Here is a 19,955-nt window from a genome sequence, read left to right on the forward strand (position 1 = left end):
GTGAGAGAAGGAGAGAGCGAGAGAAGGAGAGAGCGAGAGAGAGATAATTTTTAATCAAACATAGACGATTTTAATGTTTCTCAGTAAACATACAAAAAAAAATAAAAATAATAATAATAATTGAATGAAATAGAAAAAAAAACCCAGTAAGATATCAAACTAGCACCCTTAGAGAAAACACTTCAAAAGGTTAATTAGGAGTTTCTTTAATTAGTAGAGTATGAGGTTATATTTAAGGGGCAGTCCATAGGGAAATCAAAGAGAGAGAGAGAGAGAGAGAGAGAGAGAGAGAGAGAGAGAGAGAGAGAGAGAATTTTACCTCATGCAGTAGAAATTTGTTTATTTTACTTACTTTTTAATTTTACAAACTTTTTAATGCAATGTGTATTTTATGTTTTGTAAAAGTCTGTCAATCCTCTTTTTATGTGCAATTTGTTTGACAGTCAATTTTTTTTATATAGTTTCTTTCACTTGACAATCAACTTTTTATATATTTCTTTCACTCACGTCAATCAATTTTTTTACATATACGTTAATTTCCTTCACTCTAGATCTAAGGCAACTTTTTTATTCTGAATTATTATAGCATACCTTAAAAAATTGACCCATGCTCCAAGATATAATGTTTTGTAGGGGGGAATTATTTTTTTTTGCTTGAATCCAAAATATTGTATGTGATCAGTGGACTTCAGATTAATGGAGTTTTACTATATGTAGGTTGTGATGTTTCCGTCCTTCGTTTTTAGCAAGTTGTTGTAGTATTGTAAAGACTTGTTAATATAAGTAGATAAATTAACATGAATCACTTACTATGGTGAAGGGTAAGGGCATTTTTTGTATCCAGTGTTTTATGTAATAAACCAACAGATTGAGTATTTGTACCTTTAACAATAGTTTGAGTTGCATGCTGTGTGGCGTGAAGTAGTGGTTAAGGCGGACACCTACTATACAATGCAGCCTGTCCGGCGGCTGAAAAGTGGGCGGAGCTAGAGGCCTTAAGGCAGTGTGTGTGGGTGTAATTTGTGAGGCAGGAATTATCTCAGATCGACGCTGACAGCCGTGGTGTACACATCATCTACACTCCACGATGTCTAACGTCTGGATAAATAAAGATTTTGGATCTGTTTTATTGATGTGTACAAGGGCCATCCATGTTCGTGGAACATGAAACATATATTGTGTTGTTGTCGTCGCTGCAGCGGTGGGGCTCAGAGTGATGGCTGCTGCCCGGTTTTCCGTGAAGCCGCCTCATAATGTGTGTGCTTCATCCGGCCGACGATGCTTCGCCCACTTTCGGCCGCATCGTATAGTGTGTGTCCGCCTTAAGAGTATAAGTGGTTGGTGTAGCCTACTTATTCACACCTAAGAGTATAGTATTGTGTGTAGTTAGAGGTTTAGATTTTGTAGTTATAGAAATATTTTGGGGCTTGATTTTGTAATTATAAAGAGATATTCTTTGTGGCTTTGGATCTTGTAGTTATTGAGATATTTTTGTTTTTTTGATCTTGTAGTCATGGAAGTAATTTAGGGCTTTAGGTCTTGTAGTTATGAAGAAATATTTGCAGGTTTTGATCTTGTACTTGTAGAAATATTAAAATATGCTTCTCTGTATTATCTGACAGAAGGCTTGAATTGGGGTGGTCTACTGTGCTTTCTTTATGCTCGGCCTATAGTACTAATAGCCTTTCTTGATGGGGCCGACCAGCCCGTTAGTGGAACAGGCTGGTGTTTTAAATGACTCGTGCTGCCCCTCCGAAACTCCAGTTGATCCTCTTTAGAGTTTCACTAGGATCAGAGTTGATAGGTGGCCATCAGGTTAGCATGTGGTAGTCTTAACCCAGTAGCTGCAGGGATCATGTTTCTTAAAGTGAGAAAAATGAGAAAAAATCATCACTCGCGCAAACCATTTCATAATATATACATACGCGCATTTGTGATCAGTTTATGCATCTATTTTTTTTATATCATGGCAAAAATTTGGCTCGTCGCTGGTATACCATAAGGCCACAAATTTGGCCCGTCGCTGCTACCGGGTTAAGCCACTTGGACTGGAAATTGTCGGCTTATAGTGGTGGGCAGGACTTGAACTTAGGTCCTCGAGGTCACCACACATGCACGTTGACCACTCAGCCACTGCCCCCCACACACACACACACACACACACACATAAACAACAACAACAACAACAACTTGGGGTTATGGACTCCCAGAACACTGCCAAACACACTCCCCAACTTGGCTGTTTCCTTAAATATCTTAATGTGAAATATTTAGTTGTAAAAAGTGAACGAAATTAAATCCATGTATGAGAAAAATACTGCCACATTCCCGCCTAAATTTGGTAATAACAGAGAATAAAGGGTATTATTGTTTCTCATACTGCAGTTGGAAAAAGTATACAAAGAGAGATGTAGAACTAAAAGGTAGATGACCGATTAAAACTAGTGTTAGAAAAAAACCCGACTTTATTAGCAGCATATAACCTCGGCAGGTATGCACGAGTTTTTGAATAGAAAAGTGGCACTGGAAAAGAATGAATCCAAAGTTTATTACACACACTTATACTGCTGGTCAGAGAAGGTGTAGATGGTATTGTTGAGCAGTGGATGAAGGGGAACGGAGGGAGGGAGTTGTTGTTTTATGGTGGTGTTCAGTCATCCACGAGGGAGACTGTGTGGTCGCGGTAGTTGAGGTTGAAACACACGTCCAACTTGGTACTGGTCCCTCCGTAGGTCATCATCTGTAGAGGGCATGAAGAGGTCACTTGGGTCAGGTTAGGTTTAAGTCATGCTAAGCTACAATGTCTATATAAGATTACAGTCGTTTCAGTTATACAAAAGACACTTGATCTTGACTTAATTTCCTTCACACATCATCATAATCGTTTAACGTCCATTTATTCCCTGTGGTGGGGTTGGACGGGCTATGAGCCTCCTCCACTGTTGCCGGTCCATAGCCATTTCTTCTGTGATGTTCAGCCTCCTCATATCTTCCTCCACCACCTTTCTCCACGTCTTCCTTGGCCTTCCTGGTGGTGGTCTCCCCTCTACCTCAAAGTATAATACCACACACATGCACACACATATACCAGTATGCTCATATTAGGTTAGGATTATAACCGTTACACAAGACACTAAATCAAAACTTATTTTCCTTCACACACACACACACCAGCATGCTCACAACCTGTATACATAAGCACTTGCAGAGGATGTTAAATAATTACTCTCTAGATGCACTTCAGGCAACAACATTCATATTGTGTCACTTAAGATATGTTTCCTAAATTTTCAGTATACATTACAGTGAAATCTAATATAATCTTTAAAAACTACTAGATAACAAAGAAATATAGGTCATCATGGTTACACTCAAAATATAATGTTAATTTTTTATACATAAACATAAAACACAACACAACACAATGCCCTCCACCCCACCCACACCCACACACACACACACACACACACACACACACGAAACACAACCCACCGTGAAAGGCTTGTCTGACACATTGACCGTATAGATGCAGGGCGATGAACAGGGTAGCTGAGCCGTCACCATCCCTGCCATGCTGCACACTGTTAGCTGCGGGGCGATTCCTGCAAAGGGGGTGAAGCTGAGGTGAGACTGGGGTGACCGCTTGTTATAAAAGTGAGGCAGCGTGTAGGGTGTATGAAGGGTGTGGAAGGGAGCATAGAGGTAGGTTAGGGTATGTATAAGGTTCTGAAAGAGGTGAAATAAGGTGGAAAGGGAAAAAGAGTAAAGGTGTATGTAGGGTTGTTGTCCACCATTCAGGTCAAAGAAGACATGGAGGCAGTGTGTTGAAGAGGATTTGGCAGCATTGGCGAGGCTGAGGCAATGGACAGAAACACACATAGTAGGAAGCATATCATTGACCGTCTAACATCACAAGAAATTATAGGAAAACCTGACTTTGTTTTATGATGTATATAGGGTGTGTCAAGGGTGTGTCGTGTGGAGGGGTGAGCAGAGGAGCATAAAGGTGGGTTAGAGTGTGTTGTGTGTGTGGGGTTTTGAAAGGGGTGAAAAAAAGGTGATAAGGCAAAAAACTAAAGCTGGTCTGTGATGATAAAGGTGTAAAGTGCATGAAAGGGAGGGAGAGAGAGGCTAAGGAAGTCTGTGGGTGGGAAAGGGTATGAGAAAGTGTATGAGGGTAAGATCATGAAGAAAAATACTAATGCTAAATACTAGTGCTGAAGGCTGACATGTTAAAAAAAAAAAAAAAAAAAAAAAAAAAAAAAAAAATGCAGAGATTCGGATAACAGCAGAACGATAATCCTCAAAATGGAATGAAATAAAGAAAGGAACGTATATGACATCCTGTACTTCACACACATGACAACTGCAAAGAATTAAAAGATATCAGATGAAGGGATACGACAGACAGACCATTCTTGCTGCAATGACGAAGGGAAGAGGATACCAGATCAAAGATGACACGTGACAAGATTGATTTTGATAGAAGGGAAAGGACATTACAGGGCGCAAGACCATTCCTGCCAAATATGCATTCTCCGCTCGTCAAAAGGCTAATTACCAGGGGTGTGGAGTCGGAGTTTAAATTTTCTGACTCCGACTCCGGGAAATTTTAAGGTTGCGACTCCGACTCCGGCCCCCATGCCCCTCCCCCTCTATTGCAAATCTATTTTTTTTTTTTTTTTTAGATGCTGCCCGTAGCGCTGGAAGACTTTCTTGAGGTCCTTTTTCTTACATGTACAGTGGTCCCTCAAATAGTACGGTTTCCAATAGTTCTGTTTTGGTTTTGTGTGGATTTTCTAAGAAGATTTTTTAGGATTTTTAAATTTCCCGAAAAATCCTAAAAGATCTTCTATGACACTCCGTATAAAACTGAAACCGAACAATTGGAAACCGTACTATTTGAGGGATGACTGTATTTACATCCAAATTACGTGTACTCTATATAGACAACATCCTGATAATGTAAAAGAAAAAAACTTCACAACTACATTACACGATAAATGATTACATAAAGGAGTCGGAGTCGGGGGTATTTTTACCGACTCACGACTCCGGCCAAAAGTAGCTGACTCCTCTGACTCCAACTCCACACCCCTGGATATTAGGCAACGAATAATACACAGCAAGACTGGTCCTGAATACAAGCTCTTTAGCAGAATAAGGGACCTCAAAAGACAGTATGTGGCAAGAGTGATCCTTCCTTCCTTCCTGACATCCTTTCTTCAGGGAAAAAATAAAGAAAAATGTTTAGTAAACCTAATTTCAGTGATCTTTGTTCAGGAAAAGAATAAAGAAATAAAAAAACAATTCTTGCTAAAATTCTCTGTTCAAGGAGAGAATAGAGAATAATAAATAGTTCTTGCAATTTTTTTTTGTTCAAGGAAAGAATAGACAATAATAAAGTTCTTGCTAAAAAATTTTGTTCAAGGAAGAAATCAGAATATTAACCTTGATTCAGACTAAAATTGTTCAAGGAAATAAGAAGAAAAATTAACCCAACAAATTTTGGTCCAAACGCATCCTCCGTCTACCCACCGGCCACCACAATGCCTCCTCGGTCACCCCCCTCGGCGTGCCTGGTGAATTTGGTGACGTGGATGGTGGGAGAGGTGGGCGGCAGCACAGTGGTGAGCGCCAGGGACTTGAGGTGGAAGATGCCAGCACGGGGCCCCCCGCCACACACCTGTAGGGAGGGTGGGGGTGAGGGAGGGCTGGGAGGGGACATGGAGGCATGGAAAGGGAGAATGGGAGCAACTGCATCAGAGCTGTGTCACACTAGCTCGCAGCGTAACTCGCTACATTTGGCAGAGTCTACCCTTCCATCACTCTTATAAATGTTTTAAATATACACATCATTATTGAAACACAATGAATAAATTAGAACAAGGTCTGAAGCAAGATTATCATCCTTCCCCGACGTTTTCTTAAAAAGTTGTTCCTGAAAAACTATATATAACACGGCTCTGAAACCCATATTGTGCTCATAAAACTACCCATGGAAGTATACAACCACTATGAAGGGTTTGCCAAAGGTGGACAAGACAAGAAGTTAGTTTTGTTTTCCCACTAGCTGATGAGTGAAGTGCGTGTACGATCTTTCAAGTCTCAATGCCATTAACCCGGTAGCAGCGACGGGCCAAATTTGTGGCTTTACCGTGTAGCAGCGACAGGCCAAATTTGTGCCATGATATAAACCCCCTAAAATAGATGATACATAATCTGATCACAAATGCTTTGACATATATTATGAAATGGTTTGTGTGAGGAGTGATTTTTTCTCATTTTTCTCGCTTGGAGGGACCATTAAGAAACATGATCCCCGCTGCTACCAGGTTAAAGTTCTGTCAGCCCCCCTACTCACCAGCCAGTCACCAGTCACATCCAGCGTGGCCACAAACTTTCCTATGGAGGGGCGGGCAAGCTCAGAGTGGGTGTGAGGGGAGAGGCGGTGGCGGGGCTCCCTCCCCACCCTTGGGTCCCACACCAACACCTGTCCGTCCTCCCCGCTGCTGGCCACCAGGGGGCCGCCGCTTCCTCCCCCGGCACCCACCACCACCTGGTGCACGTAATCCTCGTGGCCCTCCAGCGTGTGCGTACGTTTCCCTGTTTCAATGTCGTATACATGTGTGCGCCAGTCCCCACAGGCAGCGTACAAGAGACCTCGCTGTGGGTCGTGGGCGAGGCTGTTGACTTCAGGTGTCTGTGGGTATATAATAGCTATAGTGGTGGTGGTAGTAGTAGTAGTAGTAGTAGTAGTAATAGTAGTAGTAGTAGTAGTAGTGATAAAACAGAACTTTGATATATCATTTATAGCATGAATGTATTAGATACTACTAACTTTATTGTTTATAAGTCAGAAAGGCCTAAAGATACTGTTGCAATTCTTAATGGGACCATAAAATTGATTATTACCATATTAAATAAGACATTCTTTGCTCCAAGGTGTTCTTCTCTACATTTATAAAAAGTATGCTTTTTTTTTGCATTGCACCTCTGGCTTAAACTAATTTTTCCCCTCTTCACACAGCAATGGTCAGCACTCACCCCAAAGTTGGCCTGGTCACACTCCAAGGACAGGCTCCAGGCGGGCGGCATCTGGCCCTGCTTCAGCTCCTCCCAGCGACGGCCCTGCAAGGAGGCATGAAGGTAAGTCTTGGTATTTTTATCTTGTTTAGGTGATTATCATGAGTTGGATGAGAATGTGGTTTTGGCGACCCTGAAGATTCATTCCTGATTTTCTAGTGTCTTTGCCTCTACTCCTTTTGAATAGTTTTAATATGTTTGCATGTGTTAGCCTTGTTCTCATGATGGCAGCTGACCATCAAGCCACCATAAGGAAGCAGAGGCATTTTGTGTACAACTTCTTGCCCTCACTGGTGCCAACTTTTAATGGAGGGGATATGAGACTGTCAGTTTTGTGTTTATAGGGACTCCTGGTAGAGCTTCTCAGGCTAGAACACTGTGGCAGCATGAGGCCTCAAACGGAGTTAATATAGTTTGTTGACCACCTGCCCAAGTACTATATTATCAAACACTGAGGAAAAATAGAATGTATGGCCTTTAAACACGGCAAGGCTTATGCTTACACTGATCTGGCCGGTGGTTCCCGACACACAGAAGCCCTCCGTGGCCACCATGGCATACACGGCATCGCTGTGTGCACTGATCACCTTACACGGGCTCCTCAGACGCTCGCCAATGCCACTCTCCCGGCTGTTGCACACACTGGACAGGCTGCAGATGGAGTGAACATGTTAATGGATAGTAATAACTGTGGAGAAAGGGAAGACAATTGGTGAATAGGATTATGTAATTTTTTAGATGTTGCCTGTAGTGCCATTAGACTTTCTTCAGGGGTCTCTTCAATGACCCTAGCCCATTAGAGGCGCAGGCAAGTCTTATTTATAGTGACTTCCATGGTATATGACCCTTGCTTGGCCTATGCTGCCCCCCAGTGCTACCCTTGACCAAGGTTGCTGAAGTTAGAGTTGATTTGGAGATCTGGGCAGCATGTGGGTAATCTTCTGCCACTTGGCGATGGTTGAAAAATCTGTGTGTATTGGTGGGACTTGAACCTAGGGCCATGGGCTCACCACATCTGCACACTGACCACTTGGCCATCACCTCCCCAAATAAGATCAGAGTACTCTTGAACAAAATGGGAGTATGTAAATATATATGAATAATTAATGATAAAATGAGGAGGAATGGGCAGTCTGTGGATGGCAAAATATGTAAATTCAAGAAGATTACTAGTGAATAGAAAAAGAAAAAAAGGATTAGCTGGAACTGCACAGAACTTATAATGCAAGCAAATTTTATGAATGAATACAGTTAATTAGCAAAATAAGGATAAAGGATGTTGTGGGTAGGTGAATGAGGACAGCTAATATTACTACTCCTTGTGAAGTAGAACAGGGTGTGAACAGGAAAGAAAGTTAAAGCTGGAGGCATATTCTTTAGCCCCATCAACGCTCATATCCATCACCTCAGCCCATGGAAGTGTGATGGGTTAAAACTTTCAGGACACGGGCAAGTGTGACATCTGGGTTACTAGTTTACCTATTCAAGGTTTCCTCATGTACCCATTTGTCAACCAGCCAAAGGAGGAGGATGAACACCTGGATGGGCTAAAGTGAAGAAAATAAAGGAAGAAAAATAGGAAAGCAAAGTGTACAGACAAATAGAGCTCAGTACTACAGGGTGAAGTATATAAGTGTATGGAGTGAAGTAGCTAAGAGTGCCTATCTTTTGCCTACTCCTTTTAACTCTTTGTAGGAGCCGTGAGAAGCGGGCTTTTTCTTCATTATTATTTTCTCTATTTTTGCCCTTGAACTGCTTCCTCTACTTTAAAAAAAGTGAAGTAAGTGTGAAGAAGTACCAAGGAGGACCAAAGAAGTGATACAAAGCGAAACAGCTCAAAAGAAGAAGAGGAAGAAGGGTTAAGATTCGTTTTCGTACTGTGCCAGTATCTCATTACCTACCTTATGAAACATCAGTAGCTTTTCATATATCTTTTCAACAAACCTTCAACAGTCATGGAAACGCTTTGAAAATCCAATTCAAGGACTTTTTTTTACTTTTGAAAATAGAGGATAATGTTTACGAAAGCACGTCGCTTCCTCTGGCGACAGCAGCGGTGACGGTGCAGCTGGTGTTGCAAGAAATACCTCCTCGCTGAAATAAGTCACATATACATGTAGGGGGGGCACAGCCCCCCCATTAGTAGGTCGTAAAGTTCGGTTGGAGTAGTTTAAATATGCTCCCCAACCCTAAACCCTCTGCGAGCTATTTTGCGGCTGCGGCGGCTGCTGCCAGAGGAGGCGACACGCTTTCGTAAACATTATCCCCTATTTTCAAGAGTAAAAAAAAAGTCCTTGAATTGGATTTTCAAAGTGTTTCCATGACTGTTGAAGGTTTGTAGAAAAGATATATGAAGAGATAGTGATGTTTCATAAAGTAGATTATGAGATACTGGCACAGTACTAAAACAAATCTTTACCAGAAGAAGTATCGGTATTATTCTAGTGTTTGCCCATACTTACCCCTCGCAACCAAAATTGGCTAGGGGGCCACTGAGACTTCGGGGAATGTGGTGGTAAACATGAAATGTGTCGCAAACGCATAGTTTTTGAGTTATGGGGGGTTGAAAAATACCCTAGATGTAGGGAAATTCCTTACAATTACTTAGATGTAGGGAAATTTCATACATTTTTTTTTTTTTACAACGTACGGAAACCACACAATTTCACTCACTCTCCATACCAAAGGGGGGTTTGAGTGGAGCGAAGCCCCCCGTTACAGTAATAAGATCATAATGAAGCATCTAATAGGTAAGTAATTTACGTCATAGGAATCTTGCAACTGTCATATACGACTATGTATTTACTCACTGGTAGCACGTATGAACGCGTGAAGCAGGTTCGAACGCAGGTTACTTATGTTCAGTGTCCCTCAGTTAGCTGTTCGGTTGGAGTACTTTAAGAAGGGAGTCCAGGGGGGGGCGCAGCCCCCCCTTGGTTAGCAGGAGGGCCGAGGGGGGCAAAGCCCCCCTGTTAGCAGGTCGTAAAGTTCAGTTGGAGTAGTTTAAATATGCTCCCCCACCCAAATACCCTGAGTTCATGCGGGTCCCCCAAGATCGTTGGGGGAAGGGGATTAATTCGGCTTCTTCTTAACTTTTAAGTACTTTGTTTTATGTATTATCGTATTCTGGAGGCACGGAGGCAATATCCATGTATACTGGGAATACGAACCCGTGAAGCAGATTCAAAATGCAGTCAGTAAGGATTCGCGTGTTCGAACAGCTTGGGCAGGAGGTTCGAGAGCCTGCACTTCCTGTAGAACCTGCAGTACTGTTTAAGGCGCGGCGTTGGACGGATCACGGCTAGCCGGTGGTTTAACTTGTGTCAGTGATAAACAATGAAGATACACTGTGTTTGGTGCCACGGACTCTACTTGGAGGACAGAAACCTTGTGATGAGGTGACAACCTACTAGAGAGAGAGGGCATGAGTGTGGTGTAGGTGGTTTATGTGGGCGCAGATGGCCTCCGGCGCCACGGCAGATGGTGAGGTGAGCATCGTTTGGTGGGTTCACGACGCTTCTCTCCCAAAACAAGCTTAGGGATCCAGCGAGTGTGTGGTTTCCGTATGGGAAACACTAAATTCGTCGCAAACACTTATTTTAGTGGTGATGGGAGGAAAAATCCCTAAACTTAGGGAATTTCCCTAGATCTACGGAGTTTTTATCCCCCCCCACTAAAAAAATACTCGATTGCGACGGATTTCGTGTCCCCCACCTGAAACCCCGCATTCCCACCAGGTCCCCAGGCTTGTATAGGGGGGAGGGGGGAGTATGAGCAAACACTAGAATTTTACCGAAGTATCGAACCTGAACCAGTCACTTTGTAGGTAGGCTTGCTAATCACTGCACCACGGAATGCATTAATATACAGGAACTTGGAATACTTGGTTACAAAGAGAAAACTAGTGGTAAGGTTGAGAGAGAGAGAGAGAGAGAGAGAGAGAGAGAGAGAGAGAGAGAGAGAGAGAGAGAGAGAGAGAGTAAATGGCTGCTCCCTTGAAAACAAACACTATATTTTTTCTCTCGCCGAAACTCACTCGAAGACGGATATTTTCCCCTCATTGTTGCCCACCGCCAGCAGCCCCGCCTCCAGGGACGCCGCTTGGCTGAACGACGTCCAGTACAGGTTCCTCAGGGTCGCCGAAACCATGTTCTCATTCAAATATATTTAGAAAACACGTAAAAAAATAGATACCCGGCCCCGGCTTCCTTTTCTTCTTCTTCTTGCGTCCAGGCTGTGTTTGTTTACACTGGCGAAGAGGAGTTCAGTCTTTGCAACGGCTCCGACCTCGACTGTTTCTTGCATGGAGGTATAATTGGTTTCTTTTTTAGTGTAACGCCATTGGAAAGCAAAATCTGTGAACAAGCAAGAAAGATGACCAAGAGGAGGATGACCTACGAAGCGATACAAGGTGATACAGGTCAAAAGAAGAAAAAATAGAAAATTCGGCGTCGATATTTCAGTCTTTGCAACCTGACCAACTTCTTTCTTGTTTAGTGTAAAGCCATTGGAAAGCAAAGTCTGTGAACAAGCAGAAGAGATGATTAAGAGGAGGATGACCTACGAAGCGATACAAGGTGATACAGGTCAAAAAAAGAAAAATTAGAAAATTCGGCGTCGATATTTCAGTCTTTGCAACCTCTTTCTTGTATAGTGTAATGCCATTGGAAAGCAAAATCTGTGAACAAGCAGGAGATGATCAAGAGGAGGAGTTATGTCTCAAGGGACATTGTCAACAGAAGAAATTAAATAGAAGAGTTCAGCGTCGATATTTCAGTCTTGCAACCTCTTTCTTGTATAGTGTAATGCCATTGGAAAGCAAAATCTGTGAACAAGCAGATGATCAAGAGGAGGAGGACCTACGAAACGATACAAACTGATACAGGTCAAAAGAAGAAGAAAAAGAAGAGTTCAGCGTCGATATTTCAGTCTTGCAACCTCTTTCTTGTTTAGTGTAATGCCATTGGAAAGCAAAATCTGTGAACAAGCAAGAAAGATGACCAATAGGAGGAGGATTTACGAAGCGATACAAACTGATACAGGTCAAAAGAAGAAAAAGAAGAAAGTTCGGCGTCGATATTTCGGTCTTTGCAACCTCTTTAGTTTGTGAACAAGCAGGAGATGAACAAGAGGAGGAGGACCCACGAAGCGATACAAAGCGATGCACAGGTCACTACAATCCAACACGAAAGGCAGGACGGTAGAACAACTGAATGCGCGGTATGATTCAGTGTCTTTTCGTTTAGTTTAAAATAGTTAGTCCTTCATATTGTTATTCTTAATGAGGGGGAGGGGGAGGGTTCAGTTTGTAGGTTGATTTAGTGCGCTGAGTCAGTGGGTTGATCGAGTTTGTAGGTTAAGTTAGTGGTTGAGTTAGTGGGATGAGTTTGTGGGGTTAACTATAAAACGGAGGGGAAACGTTGTCTTTTGCAGCTGTGGAGTGATTCTCAACAATAACCGAAGAAGAACACGGACAATGAGAAGCTCTGCCGAGACGAGACGATCCATTTGTCGACTCGAAGCTGTGCCGTTGTGGCGTCGAATTTAACATCGAAGAAGCAAAGGCGAGTGATATTTTTTGCTTAACATTGGTACTAACTTTTGATCTTGCATATTGAGTAATCCCTGATACATTTGAGTCATTTTAAAAGGAAACCCAACCTAACCTAAAGTGTGTGTTTTATTCCTCAGAGATGATGTTAAGAAAAGTGTATGTTATGAAGAGGAAGAATTTCACACTTTACACTCAACAGTAAGGTAAGTAACGTGCTGCTTTACTTTACTCTATCAAAAAGAACTGAAATAATATTAATCATCAATGGTGCATAAAATTCGTTGAACAATGATATAAAAAAAAGTCATGTAAAGCCCCCGTGACACTGCAGTCGTTCATGTCCTTGTCTATATTTTGTTCTGGCTTCATGATCTGTTTAATGCTTTTTGTGTTAGTTTTACTCCTTGCATTCTCGTTTTTGGTTCAGATTCTCATCCCACCTGTTACAAGCACGCCAACCCACCATCCGTGTCATCAGATCTGGGTAAGTTCTACGAGTGTTGGTGTTACTGTCGTGTTTATACGTTTATCACTAATGTAGTGTACGTGGGGTGTGCCTGGGTGGTTGTACTTTGGCGTGTGGTCGTTCATCAGCAGTCTGAAGATAGATATTCTTGGCTTGAACTTTTGCAGCATACTGATTATTATTCCGATGATCTCCCTTTTATAAGGCTGAGAAGGGTCAGGTAGTCTACAAGAATAACATGACTTAGACTTGTTAATTTATTTACTTAGGTTTAAATTTCATAGAAATATAATTAACTTATCACAAATCATATATACATAATACTTCGTTTACGCTGGAAAGTGAAGGGTTAAAGATGTTATAAAAGTACACAAGAATACAAGGAAGAAGATGAAGAGATTCATAGACAGTAACAATTATACACGCTCAAGTCAAGGCCACGGAGGGCCCGTAAAGCACTCCAGGGCGACGCCACACTGAGGATGAATGCGGTGGCTCTGGGGCTGCAGGCTGCTGGGACGTCCAGGCCCGTGGAAGACTTGGTTATCAGTTAGCTCTCACCCAGGCAAATGGTCCGCACCAAGCGCTCAGACACCACATACGGGTCGGCGTTGGACGAGGGTCGCCTGTCCTCCAGGTAGCCCTGCTTCTCCTCGGCCACACCGCGGGGGATTCTGATAGAGCAGCCTCTGTTGGCCACGCCGGCGGAGAAGTCGTGGATGGAGGAAGTCTCGTGGTGCCCAGTAAGACGGCGCTCGTTGTCCTTCCCGCCATGGGGGTCGTAGGCCTTGATGTGCTCGTCGTGGACCTTCGACATCTTCTCGATGGCTTTTTCAATGTCTACAATACCGTTGGGCTCCCTCATCTCCTTCGTGGAGAAGTTTGTATGCATTCCAGCGCCGTTCCAGTCGCCGGGGATGGGCTTGGGGTCTAGACTAACTACGATCTCGAAGTCCTCAGCGACGCGATGCAGGAGGTATCTGGCCATCCATAAGTCGTCTCCCATGGTGATTCCCTCACAAGGGCCAACCTGGAACTCCCACTGGGCGGGCATCACCTCTGCGTTCTCGCCGGAGATGTTGATGCCGGCGTACAGGCAGGCGCGGTAGTGCGCCTCCACCACGTCGCGGCCGTAGACCTTGCCGGCGCCCACGCCGCAGTAGTAGGGGCCCTGGGGTCCGGGGAAGCCGTTCTTGGGCCATCCAAGTGGGTGGTTGTCGGTGTCCAAGAGTGTGTACTCCTGTTCCATGCCGAACCAGGGCCGGGACGCGGCTGCGCGATTCATGACCTCGAGACAGTCCCGTCGATTATTGGTCTCTGTGGGCTTCTTGTTGTATTTGTAGGTCTCGCAGAGCACCAGCTTGTTATCGCCAAGGCGGAAGGGGTCGCGGTACATCGCAACGGGTCTGAGATACACGTCGCTGTTGCTGCCCTCAGCCTGGCCTGTCGAGGAGCCGTCAAAGTTCCACTCCGGCAGCTCTGTGGAGAAGAATACCTTTGGTAATTGGACAATGCACCTGCCTCACATAAACGAGTATGTGTCTCGCCATTGTAACAACTTGCTAGTCAGTCACTCGTACACCATTTATGCAGCGACGCTGCGACCCTCACCTTCAGGCTTCTTCGGGATAAAGTGGAGCGTTCGAGTTTTGGATCGGAGGTGCTCGCCGGTCCCGTCCACCCACACGTACATCGCCTGACACTTGTTATCAGGAATGGGCAGCCGCATGTAACGGTCCAACACCGTTTTATTGGTGCCTTCAAACGTGACGTGAGCCATGGTATCTGCATGGGAGAAAAGGAACCAAGTTAGGATGTTTTGGTGCTACTTTAGTATGCGGTCTGCGCGGCTGTTTCTACTTCAGCCTGTGGTCTGCCACCATCTTTACGATTCAGCGTGCAGTCTACCTCACTACAGGAACCTTACACCGCAGGATAATGAAAAATGATAAATTGTATATCAATACATAATCATAGAACAATGCTAAACAGTACGTTAAAATAAAAAAAAAGCATATTTAGATCCTCTAACAGTACACTGTATATCATTTAGGAATGTCACAAAAGGGAGATTAAACTAGGTCAGCAACAGTTTATTCCTCACAAGGAAGTCAGGTCAACAGGTAATTGCCTGCGATGGATGACAGAGAGGCTAAAAAAATGAAATAGGAAGGAAAAGAGGATTATATGTTAGAATCAAGAGGGGGGGAATATCACCTAAGGGACAGTTACAACAATTTAGCCAGAACAGTTAAGAAAAGCACGCGTATGGCAAAACGTAATGAGATTAGAATTGCCAGGGAAGCAAAGACCAATCCAGAGGGTTTCTTTCAGCTTTATAAGACCAAGGTTAGGGATAAGATAGGGCCGCTTAAGTCAGGAGAATCACTGATGGATACAGATGAGGAAATGAGTGAGGCTTTAAACAGATACTTCTTGACTGTATTAACCAAAGAAAGGTTAGACGATATACCTCAGGGAGAACAGATCTACATGGGAGAAGAGGTAGAAGGATTAACCAACATCAACGGAAGTAGGAAGGTCGTGATTAGACAAATAGATAGACTCAAAGTTACTAAGGCGCCAGGGCCAGATGAAATTTTTCCCAGGGTGTTAAAAAAAATGTAAATCTGAAATCAGTGGGCAGCTAACAGAAGTTTTTAGGAAGTCGCTAGACACAGGAGTGGTGCCTGTTTCATAGAGGCAGGCACACGTTATTCCAATATTTAAGAAGGGAGACAAATCCTTTATGCAAAACTAAAGGCCGATTAGTTTGACGTCAGTTATAGGTAAAATGCTTGAGTCAATAATAGCAGATAGTATTAGGGACCATATTGACAGACATAATTTAATTCACGACTCACAGCATGGGTTTATTAAAAGAAAGTCGTGCCTTACTAGTCTTTTATCCTTTTACAATAGAGTATACGAGGCAGCTGACAATGATGAGAGTTACGATGTAGTTTATCTTGATTTTAGTAAGGCCTTCGATAAGGTACCTCACCAGAGACTATTAAATAAGGTCAGGGCTCATGGAATAAGAGGGAAGGTTTATGATTGGATTAGGGCGTGGATTAGCGGCAGGAAACAGAGGGTTACCATTAACGGTAAAAATTCCGAATGGGGTAATGTTACCAGTGGGGTTCCTCAAGGTTTAGTTTTAGGCCCGCTTTTATTCATTATCTACATCAATGACATAGACAATGGGATAACCAGTGACATATGTAAATTTACAGATGACACCAAAATAGGACGCACTATTAGGACAGGGGAGGATGCTAGAGCACTGCAGGAGGATCTCATCAAACTGTCAGCTTGGTCAGAGAAATGGCAGATGAATTTTAACATCAAGTGTAGCGTACTTAGTGTAGGAACACGCAACCCATTACACGGGTATAGTTTAGACTCCACAGCGATAGGCAGATCAGTGAGTGAAAGGGATTTGGGAGTGTTAGTGAACTCTGACCTAAAACTAAGGAAGCAATGTATTAGTGAGACGAATAGAGCTAACAGGGTATTAGGTTTTATTAACAGGACGGTAACTAACAAAAGTACAGAGGTCATCATCATACTCTATTTAGCGTTAGTTAGGTCACACTTAGATTATGCTGTCCAGTTTTGGTGCCAACACTACAAAATGGACATCAACTTGCTAGAATCAGTTCAGAGGAGGATGACCAAGATGATTCAGGGGCTGAGGAACCTCCCATATCAAAATAGGCTGAAACATCTCAACTTACATTCACTAGAAAGACGAAGAGTGCGGGGAGATCTGATAGAAGTATTCAAATGGGTCAAGGGTTACAACAAAGGCGGTATAAGTAAAATACTGAGAATTAGCCAGCAGGATAGAACACGCAGTAACGGATTTAAATTAGAAAAGTATAGATTTAGGAGGGAAATAGGCAAGCATTGGTTTAGTAATAGGGTGGTGGGGGAATGGAATAGACTCAGCAATTACATAGTTAGTGCAGGGACGATAGCTTGTTTTAAGAGTAGACTTGATAGCTACATGGACGAGGATGACAGGTGGTAGTGGGGGGGAATCTGGAGCTGCCTTGTGTAGGCCATTCGGCCTCCTGCAGTCTCCTTGTTCTTATATCAGCTGCATTTTTTCTGAGTATTTTCCAACAGATATGATCAAGGTGTGACTGAAAAAGCTCAGTGCTGCCTCCTCTCATTGTCTTTATAATCTTTGTCTTCCAACCATGATCGTGTGTGTGCTCCTGTCGCTGGATCTCATCTACATAATGTTGTTGGTGGTTCACTGTGATATATGGTGGTAACCCGTGGCATTTAGAAGACTATACGCTGACTGTGGTCAGGTCATTTTCATTAACTCTGGTCAAGCTAAGCTTTCCGGAGACAGGTCAGGTCATTCAGGTGTCAGGTGAGGAGCACTCAGGTAACAATACAGCATCAGATGAGGTCTCGGGAGACAGGTCAGACCGGTAGAATGCACACTAATGTAGCACCATACTTGGCGCTTACTGGGGTAGACTACAAATACTGCGGTATAGACCGCATACTTTTTTTTAAAAAAAATTTTACGTTGATGCCTATTGCGCCGGTAGGCATCTTCCCGGTGGGGCCTGATGGTCGGCCCAAGGCTTCTTCCAGGTGGGGGCCCCCCAGCCCCTCTGTGGCTGTGGCGGTGTTTAGGAAAGTAGCACCGATGTTTTCCAGTCGTCTTAGGTGAGGACATAATATTATTATGTTCGGCTTGGCTCAGGGCCGTGACCACACCATCCAACCTGCAGGTGAGGGTCGCAGCGTCGCTGCATAAAAGGTGTGCGAGTGACTGACTAGCAAGTTGTTACGATGGCGAGACATATATATGTGAGGCAGGTGCGTTGTCCAATTAATAAAGATATTCTTCTCCACAGAGCTGTCGGAGTGCAACTTTGACGGCTCCTCGAAAGGCCAGGCTGAGAGCTGCAACTGCGACGTGTATCTCAGACCTGTCAACTTAACTTCAATAACTTTGTTACTTCAAACAAGAGGATCAAGCTGACAGGATAATGAGTCTCAAGGCATTACGAAATCGCCTTTTCTCGCCAGCTCACTCTCAGTCTAATACTTTAAGGAATCCTATAGGCATTGTTACCATCCCCCTCCCAAAAGAAAGAAGGAATGAAAATACATATACACGTTTGTGTGTGAAAAAAATAATAGTAATAATAATAAATGGTTCATTCACTGATTGTCAGTCTTTCAGCTGAAAATTTACAATATATAAATGGAGAAATTCAATGAGTTGTGATGAGGTGTGGGAGGGAGAGACGGTGGGTATGTAGTGTGTGTGTGTGTGTGTGTGTGTGTGTGTGTGTGTGTGTGTGTGTGTGTGTGTGTGTGTGTGTGTGTGTGTGTGTGTGTGTGTGTGTGTGTGTGTGTGTGTGTAACAATGAAAATGAGAGGATTCTTTCGAAAATGATAATTCCAAACAGGTGACTCGAGTGAGTGATAACCATGACAGGTGGTGCTGATATGATGGTTTGTGTTGTGCGTCATGTCGAGGAGAGGACGGGGAAAGGAAGATGTGGTCAGGCATGCAGGTCCGGTGTTGAAAATGAGTCATAGGGTCGTACTACAAGACATTTCGCCGCCAAAGGACACATATTTGACAAGGCTTTCATAGGTGTTGTGGGCATATCCAGTAGTACTTTTATGACCCTGGTGGTAGTTTGACCCTTCTTCTGTACCGTGAACCTAAAGAAACATTCATTAGAACCCGACTGATCCCCTTTTTGACCTTTAGAAATAGCTAATGTGAGAAGCGAAAGTGTCTTGTAATACCGACCATAGTCTTGCCATGCGCCAGACTCGAGTCATCCACGTGTCAGGAAGGGAGGCCTGGCCCAGCATCACTAACCCGCCCCCGGCTGCCGCTGCTTTCGCCTAAGCACGCATGCATCCTGTTTACAGAATAAGAAGACCGTGCGCTCGAGGAATAACTTATGATCGCAGTCGATAGAGCATAGGACCTTAGACAAGGGAAGGAAGGATTCAACCAGTCGGATAGATAACCCCCCACCGCACGCATGGGCAGGATGCATGACTTTCCGAGGACGGTGGAAGAAAGTGGAGTCCTTCTGCCTCCCTGTCCTGTCAGTCACTGCCATGTCACAACACTTCACCTTAATGCCATATCATCATGCTATCACCGCACGCAGCCACCTCGCCGTCACCGACAACGCATATAATCTGTTAGCCTTCACCGCACAGCAACGCTCCTCTCGACACTAAAAGGGCGGTATTCTTTGACGCTACCAACACCCACATCAACTATATGCAAGGACGAAAACATGATCAATCGGATTCTAGCCCCTGGAAAGGCCCATAACCCCTACGAAAGCCATGTCAAATGTGTGTGCTTGGGCGACAAAATGTTTAAGAATATGTCCCTAATACTTGGCTACACCACCGATTTGAAAAGCTACGCCGCCAAGAACCACATAACAAACTACACTTGTTCCGCTACACTACCAATACACAAAGTTACAACCTCCCCTCCACAATTCACTATCTCAAGAAATCTCTCGACTGTATCTTGACTACACTACTGACTTGCTACGATATACAAGGCTACACCACCACTAACTATATAAACTACACTTGTTCCGCTACACTACCAATACACAAAGCTACAACCCCCCTCCACAATGCACTATAACAACACACCTCGCGATACTCCTACACCACGGATTTGCAGGGATATACACGGCTAAACCACCACAAACTATAAAACAAACAACACTTGCTTTGCTACACTGCCAACACACAAGGTTACAACCCCCCCCCACCCCCCTTCCACAATTATACCTTAAAAAACCTAAAAAAACGTACTTT

At 43.7% G+C, this 19,955-nt stretch overlaps 2 protein-coding genes across 2 annotated transcripts in view; both read right to left on the minus strand.

Annotated features, from left to right (window-relative positions):
* Positions 1-348: 348 nt before the first annotated feature.
* LOC127009937 (THO complex subunit 6 homolog) lies at positions 349-11,332 on the minus strand. Its single transcript, XM_050883474.1, has 7 exons — positions 11,123-11,332; positions 7,590-7,737; positions 7,048-7,131; positions 6,365-6,703; positions 5,539-5,686; positions 3,493-3,602; positions 349-2,740 (listed from the first exon to the last, which is right to left on the minus strand). The coding sequence occupies exons 1-7, from the start codon at positions 11,233-11,235 to the stop codon at positions 2,651-2,653; spliced, it is 1,032 nt and encodes a 343-aa protein (XP_050739431.1). The 5' UTR covers positions 11,236-11,332; the 3' UTR covers positions 349-2,650.
* Positions 11,333-13,349: 2,017 nt separating this feature from the next.
* Positions 13,350-19,955, minus strand: part of LOC127009934 (glutamine synthetase) — a 12,100-nt gene continuing 5,494 nt past the window's right edge. The window contains exons 2-3 of the mRNA XM_050883470.1: positions 14,718-14,891; positions 13,350-14,585 (exon numbers count right to left, since the gene is read on the minus strand). Coding sequence (XP_050739427.1) covers positions 13,657-14,585; positions 14,718-14,886 — 1,098 coding nt within the window. The 5' untranslated portion in view covers positions 14,887-14,891 and the 3' untranslated portion in view covers positions 13,350-13,656. The remainder of the gene's footprint in view (positions 14,586-14,717; positions 14,892-19,955) is intronic.

The sequence above is a fragment of the Eriocheir sinensis genome, chromosome 42 (genome assembly GCF_024679095.1).
Source record: "Eriocheir sinensis breed Jianghai 21 chromosome 42, ASM2467909v1, whole genome shotgun sequence".
Classification (NCBI taxonomy): Eukaryota; Metazoa; Arthropoda; class Malacostraca; order Decapoda; family Varunidae; genus Eriocheir; species Eriocheir sinensis.